The 18998-nt window shown below is 69.1% G+C and overlaps 1 protein-coding gene across 1 annotated transcript; it reads right to left on the reverse strand.

Annotated features, from left to right (window-relative positions):
* Positions 1–982: 982 nt before the first annotated feature.
* On the reverse strand, positions 983–18321 carry PPP5C (protein phosphatase 5 catalytic subunit). Its single transcript, XM_067317238.1, has 13 exons — positions 18204–18321; positions 15557–15798; positions 14525–14672; positions 12689–12810; positions 12540–12605; positions 12341–12439; positions 12082–12187; positions 11841–11983; positions 9033–9120; positions 8278–8318; positions 6618–6796; positions 3927–4008; positions 983–1072 (listed from the first exon to the last, which is right to left on the reverse strand). Exons 1-13 carry the CDS (start codon positions 18310–18312, stop codon positions 1010–1012), a joined length of 1488 nt encoding a protein of 495 aa, XP_067173339.1. The 5' UTR covers positions 18313–18321; the 3' UTR covers positions 983–1009.
* Between the last annotated feature and the right edge of the window lie 677 nt (positions 18322–18998).

Genomic DNA, 18998 nt, shown 5'->3' on the forward strand with positions numbered 1-18998 from the left:
GGATGAGAGCGTGGCGCTCATTGGCTGCCGCGGCGCCAGGACCGCGCGGCCACGCCCCCCCGGGTGAGGGGGGTGGGTTGGGGCAGCCCGGGGGTCACGTGGTGCAGGGGCCCCGCCCCCCGACGATGTGGGCGGGCCTTCCGCGGGGCGGCCAGCAGGCCCCGCCCCCCAGGGCAACGGCCACCTGCCGCCGTCCCCCCTCCCCGTAGCAACAGTGGGTCGCTACGGCAGCAGTGACGTGGCACCACGGCCAAGGGGTGGGTCAGCTGGTCGCTATGGCAACAGTGACGTGGCGCCACGGCCGGGGCAGCAGGTCGCTACGGCAAGTCACGTGACCCCACGGCCAGGGGGTGGGTCAGCGGGTCGCCACGGCAACTGTGATGTGCTCTCACGACCGGGGCAGCAGGTCGCCACGGCAACAGTCACGTGACCTCACGGCCAGGGGTGGGGCAGCAGGTCGCCACGGCAACAGTGACGTGGCCTCACGGCCGGGGCAGCGGGTCGCCACGGCAACGGTCACGTGACCCCACGGCCGGGTCAGCGCGTCGCCCCAGCAACGCCGAGGCCGCGGCAGCTCCATGGCAACGGGGGACCCCCCCCGTCGCCCCCCCCCCTCCCGGACGCCTGGGCCCCCCGCAAAGCTTCCAATAATTACTTTATTTTAACATCTTTTAATTACAGACAGTAAAAGGGGGGGGGGGCGGCGGGAGGGGGGGGGGCAACCCCTGAGCGTCCACCCCCGAAACGGCCCCCCCCCCGCCCCCACCCCCCACACCGTGTCGGGGGGGGGGAGGGGCGGCTCCAGCAGGGCCCCCCCCGCCCCCCCTCACCCCCCCCAGGGTGCTGCCGCCACCCCAGCACCGGGTGTGGGTGTGTGTGTGTGTGGGGGGGGAATAAATACAATGCGGCGGCGTAAAAGCCCCCCACTCCCCCCCCCCCCGCGTGGGGGGCGCCGCCCCCCCCCTGCGTGGGAGGGGGGGGAGCCGTGGGGTGGTGGTGGGGGGGGGGGTCACATCATGCCCAGCTGCAGCAGGGTGTTCGCGTACATCATGGGCTTGACGTTGGGGTGAGGCTGCGCGAGAGGACGGGGGGGGGGGGTCGGGGGGGGGCAAATAACCCCCCCCCGGGGGCAAACAACCCCCCCCGGGGGCAGACAACCCCCCCCCGGGGGCAAACAACCCCCCCGGGGGGAAATACCCCCCCTCCGGAGGCAAAACTCCCCCCCCTTTGGGGCAAACACCCCCCCCTTGGGCAACCCCTCCCCCGCTCCTTGTGGTAAATACCCCCCCGCTTTGGGGCAAACACCCCCCCCCCTTGTGGTAAATACCCCCCCTTGGGGCAAACAGCCCCCCCCCTTGTGGTAAATACCCCCCCCATTGGGCAAACGACCCTCCCTTGGGGTATTTACCCCCCCCTTGGGGTATTTACCCCCCCCTTGGGGCAAACACCCACCCCCTGGGGGCAAACACCCACCCCCTGGGGTATTTACCCCTCCCCTTGAGGCAAATATCCCCCCCCTTGGGGCAAATATCCCCCCCCCTTGGGGCAAATATCCCCCCCCTTGGTGTATTTACCCCCTCCTTGGGGTATTTACCCCTCCCCTTGGGGCAAACATCCCCCCCTTGGTGTATTTACCCCCCCTTGGGGCAAACACCCCCCCCCTTGGAATAAATACCCCCCCCTTGGGGGTAACCTCCTCCCCCCCCCCAAATCCCCCCTTGTCCCAGGGGAGGGGGGGAAATGGGGTGCTGCCCCCCCCCACCCAGTGGGGGGCTCCTGGTGGGGGGGTTGGGGGCTCCCCGGGTGGTTTTGGGGGGTCCCCGGGGGCAGTTTGGGGCCCCGGGGGCAGTTTGGGGGGGGTCGCAGGGCAGTTGGGGTCCCCAGGGGCAGTTGGGGGTCCCGGGGGGGCAGTTTTGGGGGTCCCCAGGGGGCAGTTTGGGGGGGGTCCCGGGGGGCAGTTTGGGATCCCAGGGGGGCAGTTGGGGATCCCAGGGGGGCAGTTGGGGATCCCAGGAGGCAATTAGGGGTCCCCAGGGGGGCAGTTAGGGGGTCCCAGGGGGGCAGTTAGGGGGGTCCCAGGGGGGCAGTTAGAGGTCCCTGGGGGCAATTAGGGGGTCCCTGGGGGCAATTAGGTGTCCCGGGGGGCAATTAGGTGTCCCCAGGGGGGTAGTTAGGGGTCCTGGGGGGCAGTTAGAGGTCCCCAGGGGCAGTTTGGGGGTCCCAGGGGGGCAGCTGGGGGTCCGGGGGGGCACAGTTGGGGGTCCCAGGGGGCAGTTGGGGGTCCCAGGGGGCAATTAGGGATCCCAGGGGGCAATTAGGGGGTCCCTGGGGGCAGTTGGGGGTCCCTGGGGGGCAGTTGGGGGTCCCCGGGGGCAGTTAGGGTCCCCAGGGGGGCAGTTAGGGGTCCGGGGGCCAGTTAGGGTCCCCAGGGGGGCAATTAGGGTCCCCGGGGGGCAATTAGGGATCCCAGGGGGGCAATTAGGGGTCCCGGGGGGGCAGTTAGGATCCCCAGGGGGCAGTTAAGGGTCCCAGGGGGGCAGTTAGGGGTCCCGGAGGGCAGTTAGGGGTCCCAGGGGGGCAGTTAGGGTCCCCGGGGGGGCAGTTAGGGGTCCCGGGGGGGCAGTTAGGGGTCCCAGGGGGGCAGTTAAGGGTCCCGGAGGGGCAGTTAGAGTCCCCAGGGGGGCAGTTAGAGTCCCCGGGGGGGCAGTTAGGGGCCCAGGGGGCTGTTAGGGGTCCGGGGGGCAGTTAAGGGTCCAGGGGGGCAGTTAAGGGTCCCAGGGGGGCAGTTAAGGGTCCGGGGAGGCACCTGGGGGTCCCAGGGGGGCAGTTAGGATCCCCAGGGGGCAGTTAGAGAACCCAGGGGGCAGTTGGGGTCCCCGGGGGGCAGTTGGGAGGTCCCGGGGGGGCAGTTAGGGGGGTCCCGGGGGGGCAGTTAGGGGTCCCAGGGGGGCAGTTAGGGGTCCCCAGGGAGCAGTTGGGGGTCCCGGGGGGCAGTTGAAGGTCCCAGGGGGGCAGTTGAAGGTCCCCAGGGGGGCAGTTAAGGGTCCCGGGGGGGCAGGTGGGGGTCCGGGGGGGCAATTAGGGATCCCTGGGGGGCAGTTAGGGTCCCCAGGGGGGCAGTTGGGGGTCCAGGGGGGGCAGTTAGGGGTCCCAGGGGGGCAGTTAGGGATCCCAGGGGGCAGGTGGGGGTCCGGGGGGGCAGTTAGGGTCCCCAGGGGGGCAGTTAGGGATCCCTGGGGGGCAGTTAGGGTCCCCAGGGGGGCAGTTGGGGTCCCCAGGGGGGCAGTTGGGGGTCCGGGGAGGCAGTTAGGGGCCCGGGGGGGCAGTTAGGGGCCCCAGGGGGGCAGTTAGGGGCCCGGGGGGGCAGTTAGGGGCCCGGGGGGGCAGTTGGGGTGTCCCGGGGGGGGCAGTTAGGGGTCCGGGGGGGGCAGTTAGGGGTCCCAGGGGGGCAGTTAGGGATCCCGGGGGGCAGGTGGGGGTCCGGGGGGGCAGTTAGGGTCCCCAGGGGGGCAGTTAGGGATCCCTGGGGGGCAGTTAGGGTCCCCAGGGGGGCAGTTGGGGTCCCCAGGGGGGCAGTTAGGGGCCCGGGGGGGCAGTTAGGGGCCCCAGGGGGGCAGTTAAGGGTCCCAGGGGGGCAGTTAAGGGCCCGGGGGGGCAGTTGGGGGTCCCGGGGGGGCAGTTGGGATCCCTGGGGGGCAGTTAGGGTCCCCAGGGGGGCAGTTAGGGGTCCGGGGAGGCAGTTAGGGTCCCCGGGGGGCAGTTAGGGGCCCGGGGGGGCAGTTAGGGGTCCCGGGGGGGCAGTTGGGGATCCCAGGGGGGCAGTTAGGGGCCCGGGGGGGCAGTTAAGGGTCCCGGGGGGGCAGTTGGGGGTCCCGGGGGGGCAGTTGGGGGTCCCGGGGGGGCAGTTGGGGGGGTCCCAGTCTCACCACTGCCGTGAACTGGTGGAACTGGGGCCGCAGGTCGCTGCCGCGCAGGTGGATGTAGGAGCCCTTGTTGCCCATCTGGTCGCTGCGGGGACACGCGGGGGGGGGGACGTGAGGGGACGCGGGGGGACATGGGGACGGGGGGGACACGGGGACGTGTGAGGGGACGCAGGGGGGACACGAGAGGGGACACGGGGGGGACACGGGGGGGACACGGGGGGGACACGGGGGGACGCATGAGGGGACACGGGGGACACGGGGGACACATGAGAGGACACGGGGGGACATGGAGGGACACGTGAGGGGACACAAGAGGGGATGCGGGGGGGCACACGGGGGGACACGGGGGGAACACGGGGGACACGGGGGGACACAGGGGGGACGCAGGGACACATGAGAGGGGACACGGGGACATGGAGGGACGCGTGAGGGGACATGGGGGGATGCGAGAGGGGACACGAGAGGGGACACAGGGACATGGGGACACGGGGACATGGAGGGACGTGAGAGGGGACGCGGGGGGACATAGGGAGACATGGGGGGATGCAAAAGAGGGGGACGCGGGGACACTGGGACATGGGGACACTGGGACATGTGAGGGGACACGGAGGGACACGGGGACATGGGGACATGAGAGGGGACACGGGGGGACATGGGGACATGTGAGAGGACAAGGGGGGACACGTGAGGGGACGCAAGAGGGGACATGGGGACACGGGGGGATGCGGGGGGGACACGTGAGGGGACGTGGGGGGGGACACGGGGGGACACGGGGGGACGCAAGAGGGGACATGGGGACATGTGAGGGGACATGGGGGGACGTGGGGACATGGGGGGACGCGAGAGGGGACATGGGGACGGGCGGGACGCAGGGGGACATGTGAGGGTACACAGGGGGACCCGAGAGGGGACACGGGGATGCAGGGACATGGGGATGTGTGAGGGGACGTGGGGGGGACCCCATGAAGGGACACGGGGGGGGACACGGGGACACAGGAGGGGACACGGGGACGGACACAGGGGGATGCCATGAAGGGACACGGGGACACCAGGAGGGACTGCAGGGTCACCAGGAGGGGACATGGGGGGGACGTGGGGACACAGGGGGGACATGGGGGGGGACGTGGGGACACGGGACATGAGGGAACATGGGGAGGGTGACACAGGAACAGGTGGGGCATGCGGGGACATGGGGTGACACGGGGACACGGGGTGACACGGGGACACTGGGATGCTATAAGGGGACACGGGGATACGGAGGGGGGACGCGGGGACACAGGGAGGGACACAAGGTGACATGGGGACACGGGGGGGACGTGGGGACACCAGGAGGGGACACAGGGCAGGACACGGGGAACCGGGGGGGGACAACAGAGGGGCACCACGAGGGGACACAGGGGGACACGAGGGGACACAATGAGGGGACACGGGGGGGGGGACACGGGGACCCCACGAGGGGACACCTGGGGCCAGCAGGGATGGCAGCAGGGGACACGAGAGGGCACCGGGGACACTCGGGGACGAGCACGTGGTGACACTGACACCCAGGGGACACTGAGGGTGGTGACAAGCGCGGGGACAACGCTACGGCCACCATGGGGGACCCCAAGGCCGGGGGACAACGATGCCACCACGGGGAATCCCGAAGCCGGGTGACACCACCGCCACGGGGCACCACGAGACCGGGAGACGATGCCACCACGGGGGATCCCGAAGCCGGGTGACACCACCACCATGGTGTCTCCTGACACCATCATCTCCTGATGATGCCACCACGGGGCACCACGAGACCAGGAGATGATGCCACCACGGGGGATCCCGAAGCCAGGTGACACCACCGCCACGGGGCACCACGAGACCAGGAGACGATGCCACCACGGGGGATCCCGAAGCCGGGTGACACCACCGCCACGGGGCACAACGAGACCAGGAGACGATGCCACCACGGGGGATCCCGAAGCCGGGTGACACCACCCGCCACGGGGCACAACGAGACCAGGAGACGATGCCACCACGGGGGATCCCGAAGCCGGGTGACACCACCGCCACGGGGCACCACGAGACCGGGAGACGATGCCACCACGGGGGATCCCGAAGCCGGGTGACACCACAACCATGGTGTCTCCTGACCCCATCGTCTCCTGATGATGCCACCATGGGGCACCACAAGACCAGGAGATGATGCCACCATCGGGGACCCACGAAGCCGGGTGACACCACCGCCACGGGGCACCACGAGACCAGGAGACGATGCCACCACGGGGGATCCCGAAGCCGGGTGACACCACCGCCACGGGGCACCGCAAGACTGGGAGACGATGCCACCACGGGGGATCCCGAAGCCGGGTGACACCACCGCCACGGGGCACCGCGAGACCAGGACACAACGCCACCACGGGGGAATCCCGAAGCCGGGTGACACCACCGCCACGGGGCGCAACGAGACCGGGAGACGATGCCACCACGGGGGATCCCGAAGCCGGGTGACACCACCACCACGGGGCACCACGAGACCGGGAGACGATGCCACCACGGGGGATCCCAAAGCCGGGTGACACCACCACCACGGGGGACCACAAGACCAGGAGACGATGCCACCACGGGGGAATCCCGAAGCCGGGTGACACCACCACCGAGGAGGACCGCGAGCGCAAGGGTGTGGGGACAGGGGACACGTGGTGGCGGTGGCCTCACCAGTAGTTGGGGGCGGAGAAGACGGTGACGCACTGGCCGCCGTGCGCCACCTCGTAGCCCTCGGCCTTCACCTCGTGGCTGCGGATGACGTAGTCGAGGCGGTTGCGCTCCAGGAAGCGGCGCGTCACGTCGGGCCCGAACTGGCAGCTCACGCCCCGCTTGCTCACCGAGCGGCCCTCCTGCCGCGTCACCCGGCCGCCGCGTCACCCGCGGCGTCACCGTCACCCGGCCGCGGCGCCGCGTCACTCGGCCCGGTTGCTCGTTGCCCGGCGCGTTGCCCACCGCGGCGCCCGGCACCGTGGCGGCTGCCTCCCCCCTTCCCCGGCGCCTGTTGCTGTGTCACCCGGCCCGTCACCCGGCCCGTCACCCGGATGCGGCCCCCCGGCCCGTCACCCGGCCCGTTGCCCACTGAGTTACTCAGCTGCGTCACCCGGCCCCGTCACCCGGCTCATTGCCTGCTGTGTCGCCTGCCTGTGTCACCCGCCACCCAGCCCCATCACCCGGCCCCATTGCCCACCATGTCACCCAGCTGTGTCACCCGCCATCTGGCCCCATCACCTGTCACCTGGCCCCGTCACCCGGCCCATTGCATGCTGTGTCGCCTGGTTGTGTCACCTGCCACCCGGCCCTGTCACCAGCCATCTGGCCCCGTCACCCGGCCCATTGCATGCTGTGTCACCTGGCTGTGTCACCTGCCATCTGGCCCCGTCACCCACCACCTGGCCCTGTCACCCGGCCCATTGCATGCTCTGTCACCCGGCTATGTCACCCGCCATCTGGCCCCGTCACCCGCCACCTGGCCCCGTCACCCGGCCCATTGCATGCTGTGCCACCTGGCTGTGTCACCCACCACCCAGCCCCATCACCCAGCCCATCGCCCACCGTGTTGCCTGCCTGTGTCACCCGCCACCTGGCCCCGTCACCCGGCCCATTGCATGCTGTCACCCGGCTGTGTCACCTACCACCCAGCCCCATCACCTGGCCCATCGCCCGCCATGTTGCCTGCCTGTGTCATCCGCCGTCTCGCCCTGTCACCCGCCACCTGGCCCCGTCACCCGGCCCATTGCATGCTGTGTCACCTAGCTGTGTCACCTGCCACCCGGCCCCATCACCTGGCCCCATTGCCCACTGTGTCACCTGGCTGTGTCACCCACCACCCAGCCCCATCACCCAGCCCATCGCCCGCCGTGTCGCCTGCCTGTGTCACCCACCATCTGGCCCCGTCACCCGCCACCTGGCCCTGTCACCTGCCCCATTGCATGTTGTGTCACCTGGCTGTGTCGCCTGCCACCCAGCCCTGCCACCCAGCCCCATCACCCGGCCCATCGCCCGCCGTGTCACCTGGCTGTGTCACCCACCATCTGGCCCCGTCACCCAGCCCATTGCCCGCTGTGTCACCCGGCTGTGTCACCCACCACCTGAATCCATCACCCAGCCCCGTCACCCGGCCACGTCACCGGTCCCCGTCACCCGCCGTGTCAACCGCCACCCGGCCCTGCCACCTGCTCCATCGCCCACCATGTCCCCCACCCGTGTCACCCACCACCCGGCCCCATCACCCAGCTTGTCACCCGCCGTGTCACCCGTCACCCTCCCAGCCCAGGTTGCCCAGCGCCAACACCCGCCCACGAGGGTTGTGCGAGGAGAGGGAGCCACTCACCTGGGGCTGGGGGTCCGACCAGAGCAGGTCACACATGGACCTGTTTGGGGGGGGGGGGGGACATGGTTAGGGACCCCCAAGACCCCCCCCCAACCCCCCACGGGGGGTGTGTGACCCCCGGGACCCCCCCATGGTGGGTGTTGGACCCCCAGGACCCCTCGTGGGGGGTGTGTGACCGCTAGGACCCCCCCCAGGACCCCCCATGGTGGGTGTCGGACCCCCGGGACCCCCCCGGGACCCCTCCTGGGGGGTGTTGGACCCACGGGACCCCCCTTGGGACCCCCCATGGGGGGTTTGTGACCCCCCGGGACCCCCCTGGGGAGTGTCTGACCCCGGGACCCCCCCGGGACCCCCATGGTGGGTGTTGGACCCCCAGGACCCCCCCAGGACCCCTCGTGGGGGGTGTCAGACCCCCGGGACCCCCCAGGACCCCCCATGGGGGGGGATTTGACCCCCTGGGACCCCTCGTGGGGGGGGGGGTGACCTCCGGGACCCCCCTGGGACCCCCCCCATGGTGGGTGTCGGACCCCCAGAACCCCCCCGGGACCCCCCCATGGTGGGTGTCAGACCCCTGGGACCCCCCCGGGACCCCTCGTGGGGGGTGTGTGACCCCCTAGAACCCCCCGGGACCCCCCATGGGGGGTGTCTGACCCACTGGGACCCCCTCAGGACCCCTCGTGGGGGGGGGATTTGACCCCCTGGGACCCCCCGGGGGGGCGTGTGACCCCCGGGACCCCCCCCGGGACCCCCCGCACCTGAGTCGGGGGGCTGCCGGTTGCGCTCGATGCTGCGGATGTCGTCGAGGGTGACGCCGTCCTCGCTGAAGAGGCCCCCGTGCATGATCTGCCGCAGAGGCGCCTCAGCCCCCCGCGCCCGGGGGGGGGGACTCGAAACCGCCGCCCCCGCCCCCCCGGAACCGCCCCCCGAAACTGCCCCCCCGCCTCAGCGCTCCCACGGGGGGGGGGGGGGGGACTCGAAACCGCCACCCCGCGCAGCAGGGGGGACCCAAAACCGCCACCCCGTGCACGGGGGGGGGGACTTGAAACCACCGCCGCCGCCCCAAAACCGCCCCCCCCCCCGAAGCCGCCCCCCTGCCTCAGCATTCCCACGCGCGGGGGGGGGGACTCGAAACCGCTGCCACCCCCCTGAAACCACCGCCCCCCCCCCCCCGAAACCGCCACCTGGCTCAGCGCCCCCATGCGCGGGGGGGACTCGAAACTGCCACCCCGCGCATGGGGGGGGGGGGGGGGGGGGGGGGACTCGAAACCGCCACCGCCGCCCCAAAACCGCCCCCCCCCCCCGAAACCGCTGCCCGCCTCGGCGCCCCCGCGCGCAGAGGGGACTCGAAACCGCCACCACAAAACCAGACCCCGCGCGTGGAGGGGACTCGAAACCGCCACCCCCTGCATCGGGGGGGGATTCGAAACCGCCGCCCGTGTGCACCGGGGGGGGACGGGGGGACTCGAAACTGCCTCCACCCCCCGAAGCCGCCCCCCCCTGAAACCGCCCCCCCCCCCCAGCGCCCCCTGCGCATGGGGGGGGGGGGGGACTCGAAACCGCTACCCCGCGCGCACTGGGGGGGGGGGGACTCGAAACTGCTGCCCCCCCCCGAAACCGCCACCCCGGAACTGCCCCCCAGCTCAGCGCTCCCACGCGCAGGGGGGGACTCGAAACCGCCACCCCGCGCATCGGGGGGGGACCCTGAAACCACCACCCCACACACAGGGGGGGACTCGAAACCACCGCCGCCCCGCTGAAACTGCCCCCACCCGAAACCGCCGCCCGGCTCAGCACCCCCACGCGCAGGGGGGACTCGAAACCGCCACCCTGTGCATCGGGGGGGACCCCGAAACCGCCCCCCACGCGCGGTGGGGACCATGAAACCGCCACCCCCAAAACTGCCCCCCAACACTGCCCCCCGCCTCAGCACCCCTGCGTGCACCGGGGGGGGGGGGGACTTGAAACCACCACCACCCCTGAAACCGCCCACCCCCAAAACCGCCACCCCGCCTCAGTGCCCCCACACGCGGGGGGGACTCGAAACCGCCACCCGCACAGCAGGGGGACCCCGAAACCGCCACCCCGTGCATGGGGGGGGCCTGAAACCACCACCCCGCGCGCACTGGGGGGGGGGACTCGAAACCGCCCCCCCCCCCCCCCGAAAACCGCCACCCGGCTCAGTGTCCCCGCGTGCGGGGGGTGGACTTGAAACCACCACCCGCGCAGCAGGGGGGACCCGAAACCGCCACCCGTGCACATCGGGGGGGGAGGACCCGAAACCGCCACTGCCCCCGAAAACTGCCCCCCCCCGAAACCGCCCCCCAGCTCGGCGCCCCCGCACGTGGGGAGGACTCGAAACTGCCAACTGCACAGCAGGGGGGACCCTGAAACCACCACCCCATGCTTGGGAGGGGACTCGAAACCGCCACCCACGCATGAGGGGGGACCCCGAAACCGCCACCTGCGTGCACGGGGGGGGGGGGCTCGAAACCGCCGCCATCCCCCCAAAACCACCCCCCCCAAAACCGCCCCTTGCCTCAGCGCCCCCGCGCATGGGGGGGGACTCGAAACCGCTACCACGAAACCAGCCCCGCGTGCAGAGGGGACTCGAAACCACTGCCTGTGCATCGGGGGGGACCCCGAAACCGCCACACATGCGCACCGGGGGGGGGGGGGGGGGACTCGAAACCGCCACCACCCCGAAACCGCCGCCCTGAAACCACCCCCCGCGTGCAGGGGGACCATGAAACCGCCACCCCCAAAACTGCCCCCCAACACTGCCCCCCGCCTCAGCCCCCCCCGCGCGCACCAGGGGGGGCCCCGAAACCGCCACCTCGAAACCGCCCCCCCCCGCCTCAGCGGCCTCACGCAGGGACCCCCCCAAACCACCCCCCGCCCCCCCCAAAACCGCCCCCCGCCCCCCCCCAAAAACTGCCCCCCGCCCCGGGACCTTCCACCCCAAAACTGCCCCCCGGGACAGGGGGACCCCCTGCCCCAAAATGTCCCCAAGGATGGGGGACACCAACACGGACAAGGACGGCGGGGTCCCAGCACCCCGATGCCACCAGGGTTGGGGACAGGGACGAGAGGAGACACCATGGCCGAACCCTCTTGGGGACAACGGGGACCTTGTGCCCCACCACTGCCAGGGACAGGAACGGGGGGACACCAACATGGACAAGGACAGGGGGGTCCCAACGCCCCGATGCCACCAGGGTTGGGGACAGGGACGGGAGGAGACACCATGGCCAAACCTTCTTGGGACAACGGGGACCTTGTGCCCCAAAACCACCAAGCGCAGGAGAACCCCAACACGCAGAAGAACGGGAGGAACCCGGTGACCCGATGCCACCAGGGTTGGGGACAGGGATGGGAGGAGACACCATGGCCAAACCCCAATGGAGGCAACAAGGACCTCGTGCCCAAAACCACCAAGCCCAGGAGAACCCCAACACGGAGAAGAACAGGAGGAACCCGGTGACCTGATGCCACCAGGTCTAGGACCAGGGCCGGGAGGTGACGCGGGGACAACGGGGACCCGGGGGACGCAGGCGACCCCTCACCAGCACTTTGCCGTTGATGCACTGGGCCAGCGGGAGCCACTCGAAGACCTCGCTGAAGAGGGCGAACATCTGCGCCGTGTACTTGGCCTTCACCTCGCCCTCGAAGCCGTAGATCTGGTTCATGTTGTCCGTCTCGTGGTTGCCTAGAGGAGGGCGGAACGGGGGTGAAACCACCCCCGAAAGGGTGAACAGCCGGCGGGAAACTACCCCGGGAAGATCCCACCACCACCACCACCACTACCTCGGAGCAGGTGGAAGTGGTCGGGGTAGAGGAGCTTGAAGCCGAAGAGGGTGAGGATGACTTCGACCGAGAAGGACCCGCGGTCCACGAAGTCGCCGTTGAAGATCTGCGGCGCGTTGAGGACGGCGACCAGCCGGCGAGGGTTCTGCCCGCTCCCGCCCGCTTCCCGGTGAACTCCACCCCCCCGGAAAAGCCCGATCCCACCCGTTTCCCTGGAAAAATCCACCCCGAAAAGCCACCCCAAAGCCCACGGGGATACGTAAGGGTTGGACTCGGAGGGCAACCCGTTGAGCTCGAAGATGTTGAGCAGGTCGTAGTACTGGCCGTGGGTGTCGCCGCACACCGTCACCTGCTCCGTCTGGAAGGGAGGAACAACGGGAAAACGGGGTCAGGCGGCGGTGCGGGGGGACTGTCTTCCAGGACGGGTGTTTTTTCGCGGTGTTTCGAGGGCCACCGACCTCTTTCAACGTGGTCTCCACCAAGGTGGGCAGCTTGCAGAGCACCTCCTTCACCTGCACCAGGATCTACAGGGGGTGAAAGCGGTAACGGGGTAGGCGGCGGTACAGCCGGCGGGTGTCACCCGCCCGCCGCCGCCGCGCGGCGGTACCTGGTAGGCGCATTTTCGGTGCAGCTTCTTCTGCTCCTTGTACCACTGCATGAGGTCCTTCATGAAGGCCAACGTCACCTTGCCGTCCTCCAGCTTGGGACCGCTGTACTCGTCCTCGATGGCTGCGGAAAGGGACCCCGGTTTCGGCCCAGTTTGGGGTGTTTTTTTCCGGGTGTTGTTTTCGCCGGGCGCTTGTTGGGTTTTGCCGGTTCTCCGAGGACCCGGCACAGGGTGGTGGAGACACCGGGACAAACCCCCGAGCCACCGCCGGCCCTGAGACCTTCATGGGGACCCAAGACCCTCGCGGGGAACCCCACAACCCCGCAGGACCCTCACGGGGACCCCGAGACCCCCCCCAAAACCTCACGTGGACCCCCGAGACCTTCATGGGGACAACCGCAGCATCTCAAGATCTTCACGTAGATCTCAAGACCCTCAGAGGGATCTTGAGCTTCTGCCAGTGACTCGAGACCCTCCCGGGGACCCCCACAACCCCCAGAGAGCTTCATGAGGACCCCGAGACCCTCACAGAGACCCCAAGATCCTCATGGGGATCTCCATGACCCCCCCAAGACCTTCATGGGGATTCCTGTGATCTTTCAAGACCCTCACAAAGACCCCCATGACCCTTAAAGCCTTCATGGGGGCCCCGAGACCTCACAGGGACACCAAGATCCTCGTAGGGATCTCCATGACCCGCCCGAGACCTTCATGAGGACCCTTGGGATCCCTCAAGATCCTCACAAGGATCCTCATGATCCTTAAAACCTTCATGGGGGCCCCAAGACCCTCCCGGGACACAAAGATCCTCATGGGGACCTTCTTGACCTACCAGAGACCCTCACGGTGACCCCAAGGCCCCCACGGGAACCCCAAGGCCCCCTAAGATCTTCATGGGGACCCTGAGACCCTCACGGTGACCCCAAGGCCCCCACGGGAACCCCAAGGCCCCCTAAGATCTTCATGGGGACCCCGAGACCCTCATGGTGACCCCAAAGCCCCCATGGGAACCTCAAGACTCCCTAAGATCTTCATGGACCCTGAGACCTCACGGTGACCCCAAGGCCCCCACGGGAACCCCAAGGCCCCCTAAGATCTTCATGAGGACCCGAGACCCTCCACGGTCCCTGAGCACCCCGTAGGGAGCCCCTGGGTGCTGCGAGCATCCTCCGGAGACCCCCAGGGACCCCCAGGGACCCCCTAGACCCCCCCAATCCCCCCAGAGACCCTCACGAGACCCCCAGGGACCACCAGGGACCTCCTACACCCACCAAGGAGCCTCCTGAGACCCCCAGGGACCCCCCCGAGCACCCCAAGAGCCCCCCAGGGACCCCCTAGACCCCCCAAACCCCCCCAGAGACCCTCACGAGACCCCCAGGGACCACCAGGGACCTCCTACACCCACCAAGGAGCCTCCTGAGATCCCCAGGGACCTTGGAGGCCCCTAAGAGTTCCCCAGGGACCCCCTAGACCCCCCAAAACCCCCCCAGGGACCCTCCCGAGACCCCCAGGGACCACCATGGACCTCCTAGACCCCCCAAGGAGCCTCCTGAGACCCCCAGGGACCTTGGAGCACCCCAAGAGCCCCCCAGGGACCACCAGGGACCTCCTAGATCCCCCAAGGAGCCTCCCGAGACCCCAGAGACCTTGGAGACCCCCTAAGAGCCCCCCAGAGACCCCTAGATCCCCAAGGAGCCTCCTGAGACCCCCAGGGACCTTGGAGGCCCCCTAAGAGCCCCCAGGGACCCCCTAGACCCCCCCAAACCCCCCCAGAGACCCTCCTGAGACCCCCCCAAACCCCCCCCCGAGCGGCCGGATTTGGGGGGGGGGTCTCACTCATGCTCTCGATGTCGAGGGAGTCGACGACGGAGCGCTTGTGCTCGTCGCTGGCGATGGCGCGCTCGAAGGCCTTCCGCTTGACGATGCGGCTGCACTCCTGGTACTTGAGCTTGGCGTCGCGGTCGTGGGGCCGCACCTTCACCACCTGCCGCCGGCGGTACCCGTCAGGCGGAGCTCTCCGGGGGTTGTGGGGGGGGGGGGGGGGGAAATGGGTGGCGGGGCCCAGGCGTCCGGGTGGCGGCACCCGCTTGGCAATAGCAGCCGGCCGGGGGAGACGCCCGGGGCCTGCGGGGGACGTGGGACACGGGGGGGGGACGAGGGGGTCCCCAAGGGTCCCCATGGCTGTGGGAGATGATACTGGGTCCCTCAACACGGCTGTAGGGACACGCTGACACCCCTGAGGGTGACACAAGGTCCCTTAATACAGCTGTAGGGACCCACTGAGATCCCTAAGGGTGACACAAGGTCCCTCAACACAGCCATAGGGACACACTGACACCCCTGAGGGTGACACAGGCTCCTTAATACAGCTGTAGGGACCCACTGAGATCCCTAAGGGTGACACAGGGTCCCTCAACACGGCTGTAGGGACACACTGACACCCCTAAGGGTGACACAAGGTCCCTTAACACGGCTGTAGGGACATGCTGACACCTGAGGGTGATGCAGGGTCCCTCAACACAGCCGTAGGGACCTGCTGACACCCCCGAGGGTGACACAAGGTCCCTTAATATGGCTGTAGAGAAACACTGAGATTCCTAAGGGTGACGTTTGGTCCCCCGTGACTGTAGGAACACGCTGACACCCCCAGGGCCACGCAGGGTCCCCAAATGTGGCTGTAGGGACACGCTGACACCCCTGAAGGTGACGTTTGGTCCCCCAACACGGCTGTAGGGACACACTGACACCCCTGAAGGTGACGTTTGGTCCCCCAACGTGACCGCAGGGACCCACCAACACCCCCCCAGGACCACAGGGGGTCCCCAAAACAACGCGGAGACCCACCACCGATGACACCCGCCCTCTCACCGTCTCGTAGTCGCGCAGGGCGGCCTTGAACTTGCCGAGGGCCATGTTGCTGGCGGCGCGCCGGTAGTAGCCCTTGACGTAGGCGCCGTCGAGCTCGAGGGCGCGCGTGGCGTCGGCCAGCGCGTAGCCGTAGCTCTCGGCGCGCAGGTGCGCCAGGCTCCGGTTGCCATAGTAGATGGCGTTGGTGGGGCACAGGGCGATGGCCTCGCTGTAGTACTGCACCGCCCGCTCGTAGTCCTTGCCTGCGCCGCCGCCGCGACGGGGGTTAAATCCACCCCCTCGAGCGAGGGATCCTGCCTGCTGCCCCCCCTCCGGGTGTGTGTGCGGGTGTTGTCCCCAGCCAGGCCCCGAAACCCCCATGCCCGGCCCCAAATCGGTGGAGATTCGCTTCAAACTTGGCCTTGGATGCTCTAATCTGCGGGGATCTGGCCCAAAACCATGGGGATCCCCCTCAATACCAGGCTTGGACACCCCAACTCACAGGGATCCAGCCCAAAACTATGGGGATTCCCCTCAAACCCGGCCTTGGGTGCTCAAATCTGCGGGGATCTGGCCCAAAACTATGGGGATTCCCCTCAAACCCGGCCTTGGATGCTCAAATCTGCGGGGATCTGGCCCAAACCGTGGGGATCCCCCTCAAACCTGGCCTTGGATGCTCAAATCTGCAGGGATCCAGCCCAAACAGTGGGGATCCCCCTCAGTACCAGGCTTGGACACCCAAACTCACAGGAATCCATCCCAAAACTATGGGAATTCCCCTCAAACCCAGCCTTGGACGCTCAAATCGGCAGGGAACTGTCCCAAAACCACAGGGACCCACTCAAACCCAGCCTTGGATGCTCAGATCTGCAGGGATCCGTTCCAAAACCATGGGGATCCCCCTCAATACCAGGCTTGGACACCCCAACTCACAGGGACCCACCCCAAAACTATGGGGATTCCCCTCAAACCCGGCCTTGGATGCTCAAATCTGCAGGGATCCAGCCCAAAACCACGGGGATCCCCCTCAAACCTGGCCTTGGATGCTCAAACCTGCAGGGATTCACCCCGAAACTGTGGTGCTCCACCCCTGACCCAGCCTGAGCCATCCAAACTCACAGGGATCCAGCCCAAAACTATGGGGATCCCTCTCAAACCCAGCCTTGGACACCTTAATCCACAGGGATCACTCCCGAACCATGGGGATCCCCCTCAATACCAGGCTTGGACACCCAAATCCGCAGGGAGTCCTCCCAAAACCACAGGGACCCACTCAAAACCAGCCTTAGACGCTCAAACCTGCAGGGATCCATCCCAAACCATGGGGATCCCCCTCATAACCCAGTCTTGGACACCCAAATCCGCAGGGAACCATCCCAAAACTGTGGGGATCCTCCTCAAACCCACCTTGGACACCCCAATCTGCAGGGATCCATCCCAAAACCACAGGAAACCCCTCAAGCCCAGCTTTGGACATCCAAATCCCCAGGGATCCATCCCAAAACTGGGGGATCCCCCCAAAACCATGGGGATCCACCCCGAACCAGGCCTGAGCCACCCGAATCCACAGGGAGCCAGCCCAAACCGTGGGGATCCACCCCAGACCCAGCCTGGGGCACCCGAATCCACAGGGATCCATCCCAAACCGTGGGAATCGCCCTCCAAAACAGCCTCAGACACCCCCAATCCCCAGGGATCCCTCCCAAAAACCGTGGGGATCCCCCCCCAAAACGGCGAGGATCCCCCTCCAGTGCAGCCTGAGCCACCCAAACCCACCAGGATCCGCCCCGAAACCCACGGGGATCCCCTCCCCCCTCCCCCAGCCTGGCCGGAGGCACCCAAAGCCGCAGGAATCCACCCCAAAATCCATGGGGATCCCCCCAAAATCCAGCGTGAGCCTCTCCCGCCCCCCCCCCATGGCTCCCTATCTGGCAGGAGGCCCCTCCCCGAATTGCCCCCCATGGCTCCCTATCTGGCAGCCCCTTCCCTATGCCCCCCCATGGCTCCCTATCTGGCAGCCCCTTCCCTATGCCCCCCCATGGCTCCCTATATGGCACCCCCCTCCCCTATGCTCTCCCCCCATGGCTCCCTATATGGCACCCCCTCCCCTATGCCCTCCCCCCATGGCTCCCTATATGGCACCCCCTCCCCTATGCCCTCCCCCCATAGCTCCCTATCTGGCACCCCCCATGTCTCCCCCCCCCCATGGCTCCCTATCTGGCACCCCCTTCCCTACGGACTCCCCCATATCTCCCCCCCCCATGGCTCCCTAGCTGGCAGCTCCCCGGCTCCCTATTTGGCACCCTCTCCCCTATGCCTCCTCCCCATAGCTCTTTATCTGGCAACCCCCATATCTCCCCCCCATGGCTCCCTATCTGGCAGCCCCCATTTCTTCCCCCCATGGCTCCCTATGTGGCAGCCCCTTCCCTACGGCCCCCCCCATAGCTCTTTATCTGGCAGCCCCCATATCTCCCCCCCACTGTTCCCCATGCGGCAGCCCCCCGGCTCCCTATGTGGCACCCCCTCCCTACGGCCCCCCCCATGGCTCCCTATCTGGCCGCCCCTCCCCTATGCCCCCCCACATGGCTCCCTATCTGGCACCCCCATGTGCCCCCCCCGCGGCTCCCTCTGCCACCCCCCCCCCGGCTCCGCCGGCGGCCGCCGCTACCTTTGAAGTACTCGTTGGCCCGCGCCTTCAGCGCCTCGGCCCGCTCCAGCGCGCCGGGGCTCGGGGGCCGCCCGGGGCCGCCGCTCTCCGCCCGCTCCCCCTCCGCCATGGCCGCGCCGTAAAGCGCCCCTAGCAACGCCGCGACCCCGCCGCGGCCGCCCCGCGCCGCCGCCCGCTGTCGCAAAAGCGGCGCCGCGCGGCGGGGCGGGGCGGGGCGGGGCGTCGCAAAAGCGCGCGGCGCCGCCGGCCACCATAGAGCGGCGCCAAGAGGGGCCAGAGCGGCCGTGCGCGCGGCCCCGCGCCGCCGCCGGCCACCATAGAGCGGCGCCAAGAGGGGCCAGAGCGGCCATGCCGACGGCCTAGGGCCACCGCGGGGCCTCCAAGCGCCCGCGGCGCCGTGTGCCTCCACCCGTGTCCCCTCCCGCCCCCCCCGCGTGTCCCCCCCCGTGTCCCCACACCCACGCGTGTCCCCACACCCCGTCCCCGAGGCCGAGTCGCTGCATTGCGTTGCCAAAGAGGTTTATGGCGCGAGCGAGCGGGCGGGTACAGGCGGCCGCGGCCTCGCGTGCAGGCGGTGGAGGGGGGGGGACACGCGTGTGTGCGACCGGGGTGCGGGGGGGGGAGGGAACCGGTACATCCCGTGTGCGGTGACACGCGTGTTCCCGCGTCCCGTCTCCGTGTCCGCGCGGTCCGGCGTCCAGGTGGGCGCGCACACGCGTGTTCCCACGTGTGCAGGCGGAGGGGGAGGGGTGTTGCATAGCTCCATGCGCGTGGCGGCGGCGAGGCCGGGCACAA

Source organism: Apteryx mantelli, unplaced genomic scaffold, assembly GCF_036417845.1.
Source record: "Apteryx mantelli isolate bAptMan1 unplaced genomic scaffold, bAptMan1.hap1 HAP1_SCAFFOLD_34, whole genome shotgun sequence".
NCBI classification, from domain to species: Eukaryota; Metazoa; Chordata; class Aves; order Apterygiformes; family Apterygidae; genus Apteryx; species Apteryx mantelli.

Excerpts from the sequence above, each read along its gene's own strand:
- PPP5C (XM_067317238.1), bottom strand. The coding sequence starts at position 18,312 with ATGGCGGAGGGGGAGCGGGCGGAGAGCGGCGGCCCCGGGCGGCCCCCG. Across the intron at positions 12,440-12,539 it reads TGGAGACCACGTTGAAAGAG|ACGGAGCAGGTGACGGTGTG; the intron begins GTCGGTGGCCCT and ends CCTCCCTTCCAG. Across the intron at positions 4,009-6,617 it reads TTCTCCGCCCCCAACTACTG|CGACCAGATGGGCAACAAGG; the intron begins GTGAGGCCACCG and ends GTGTCCCCGCAG.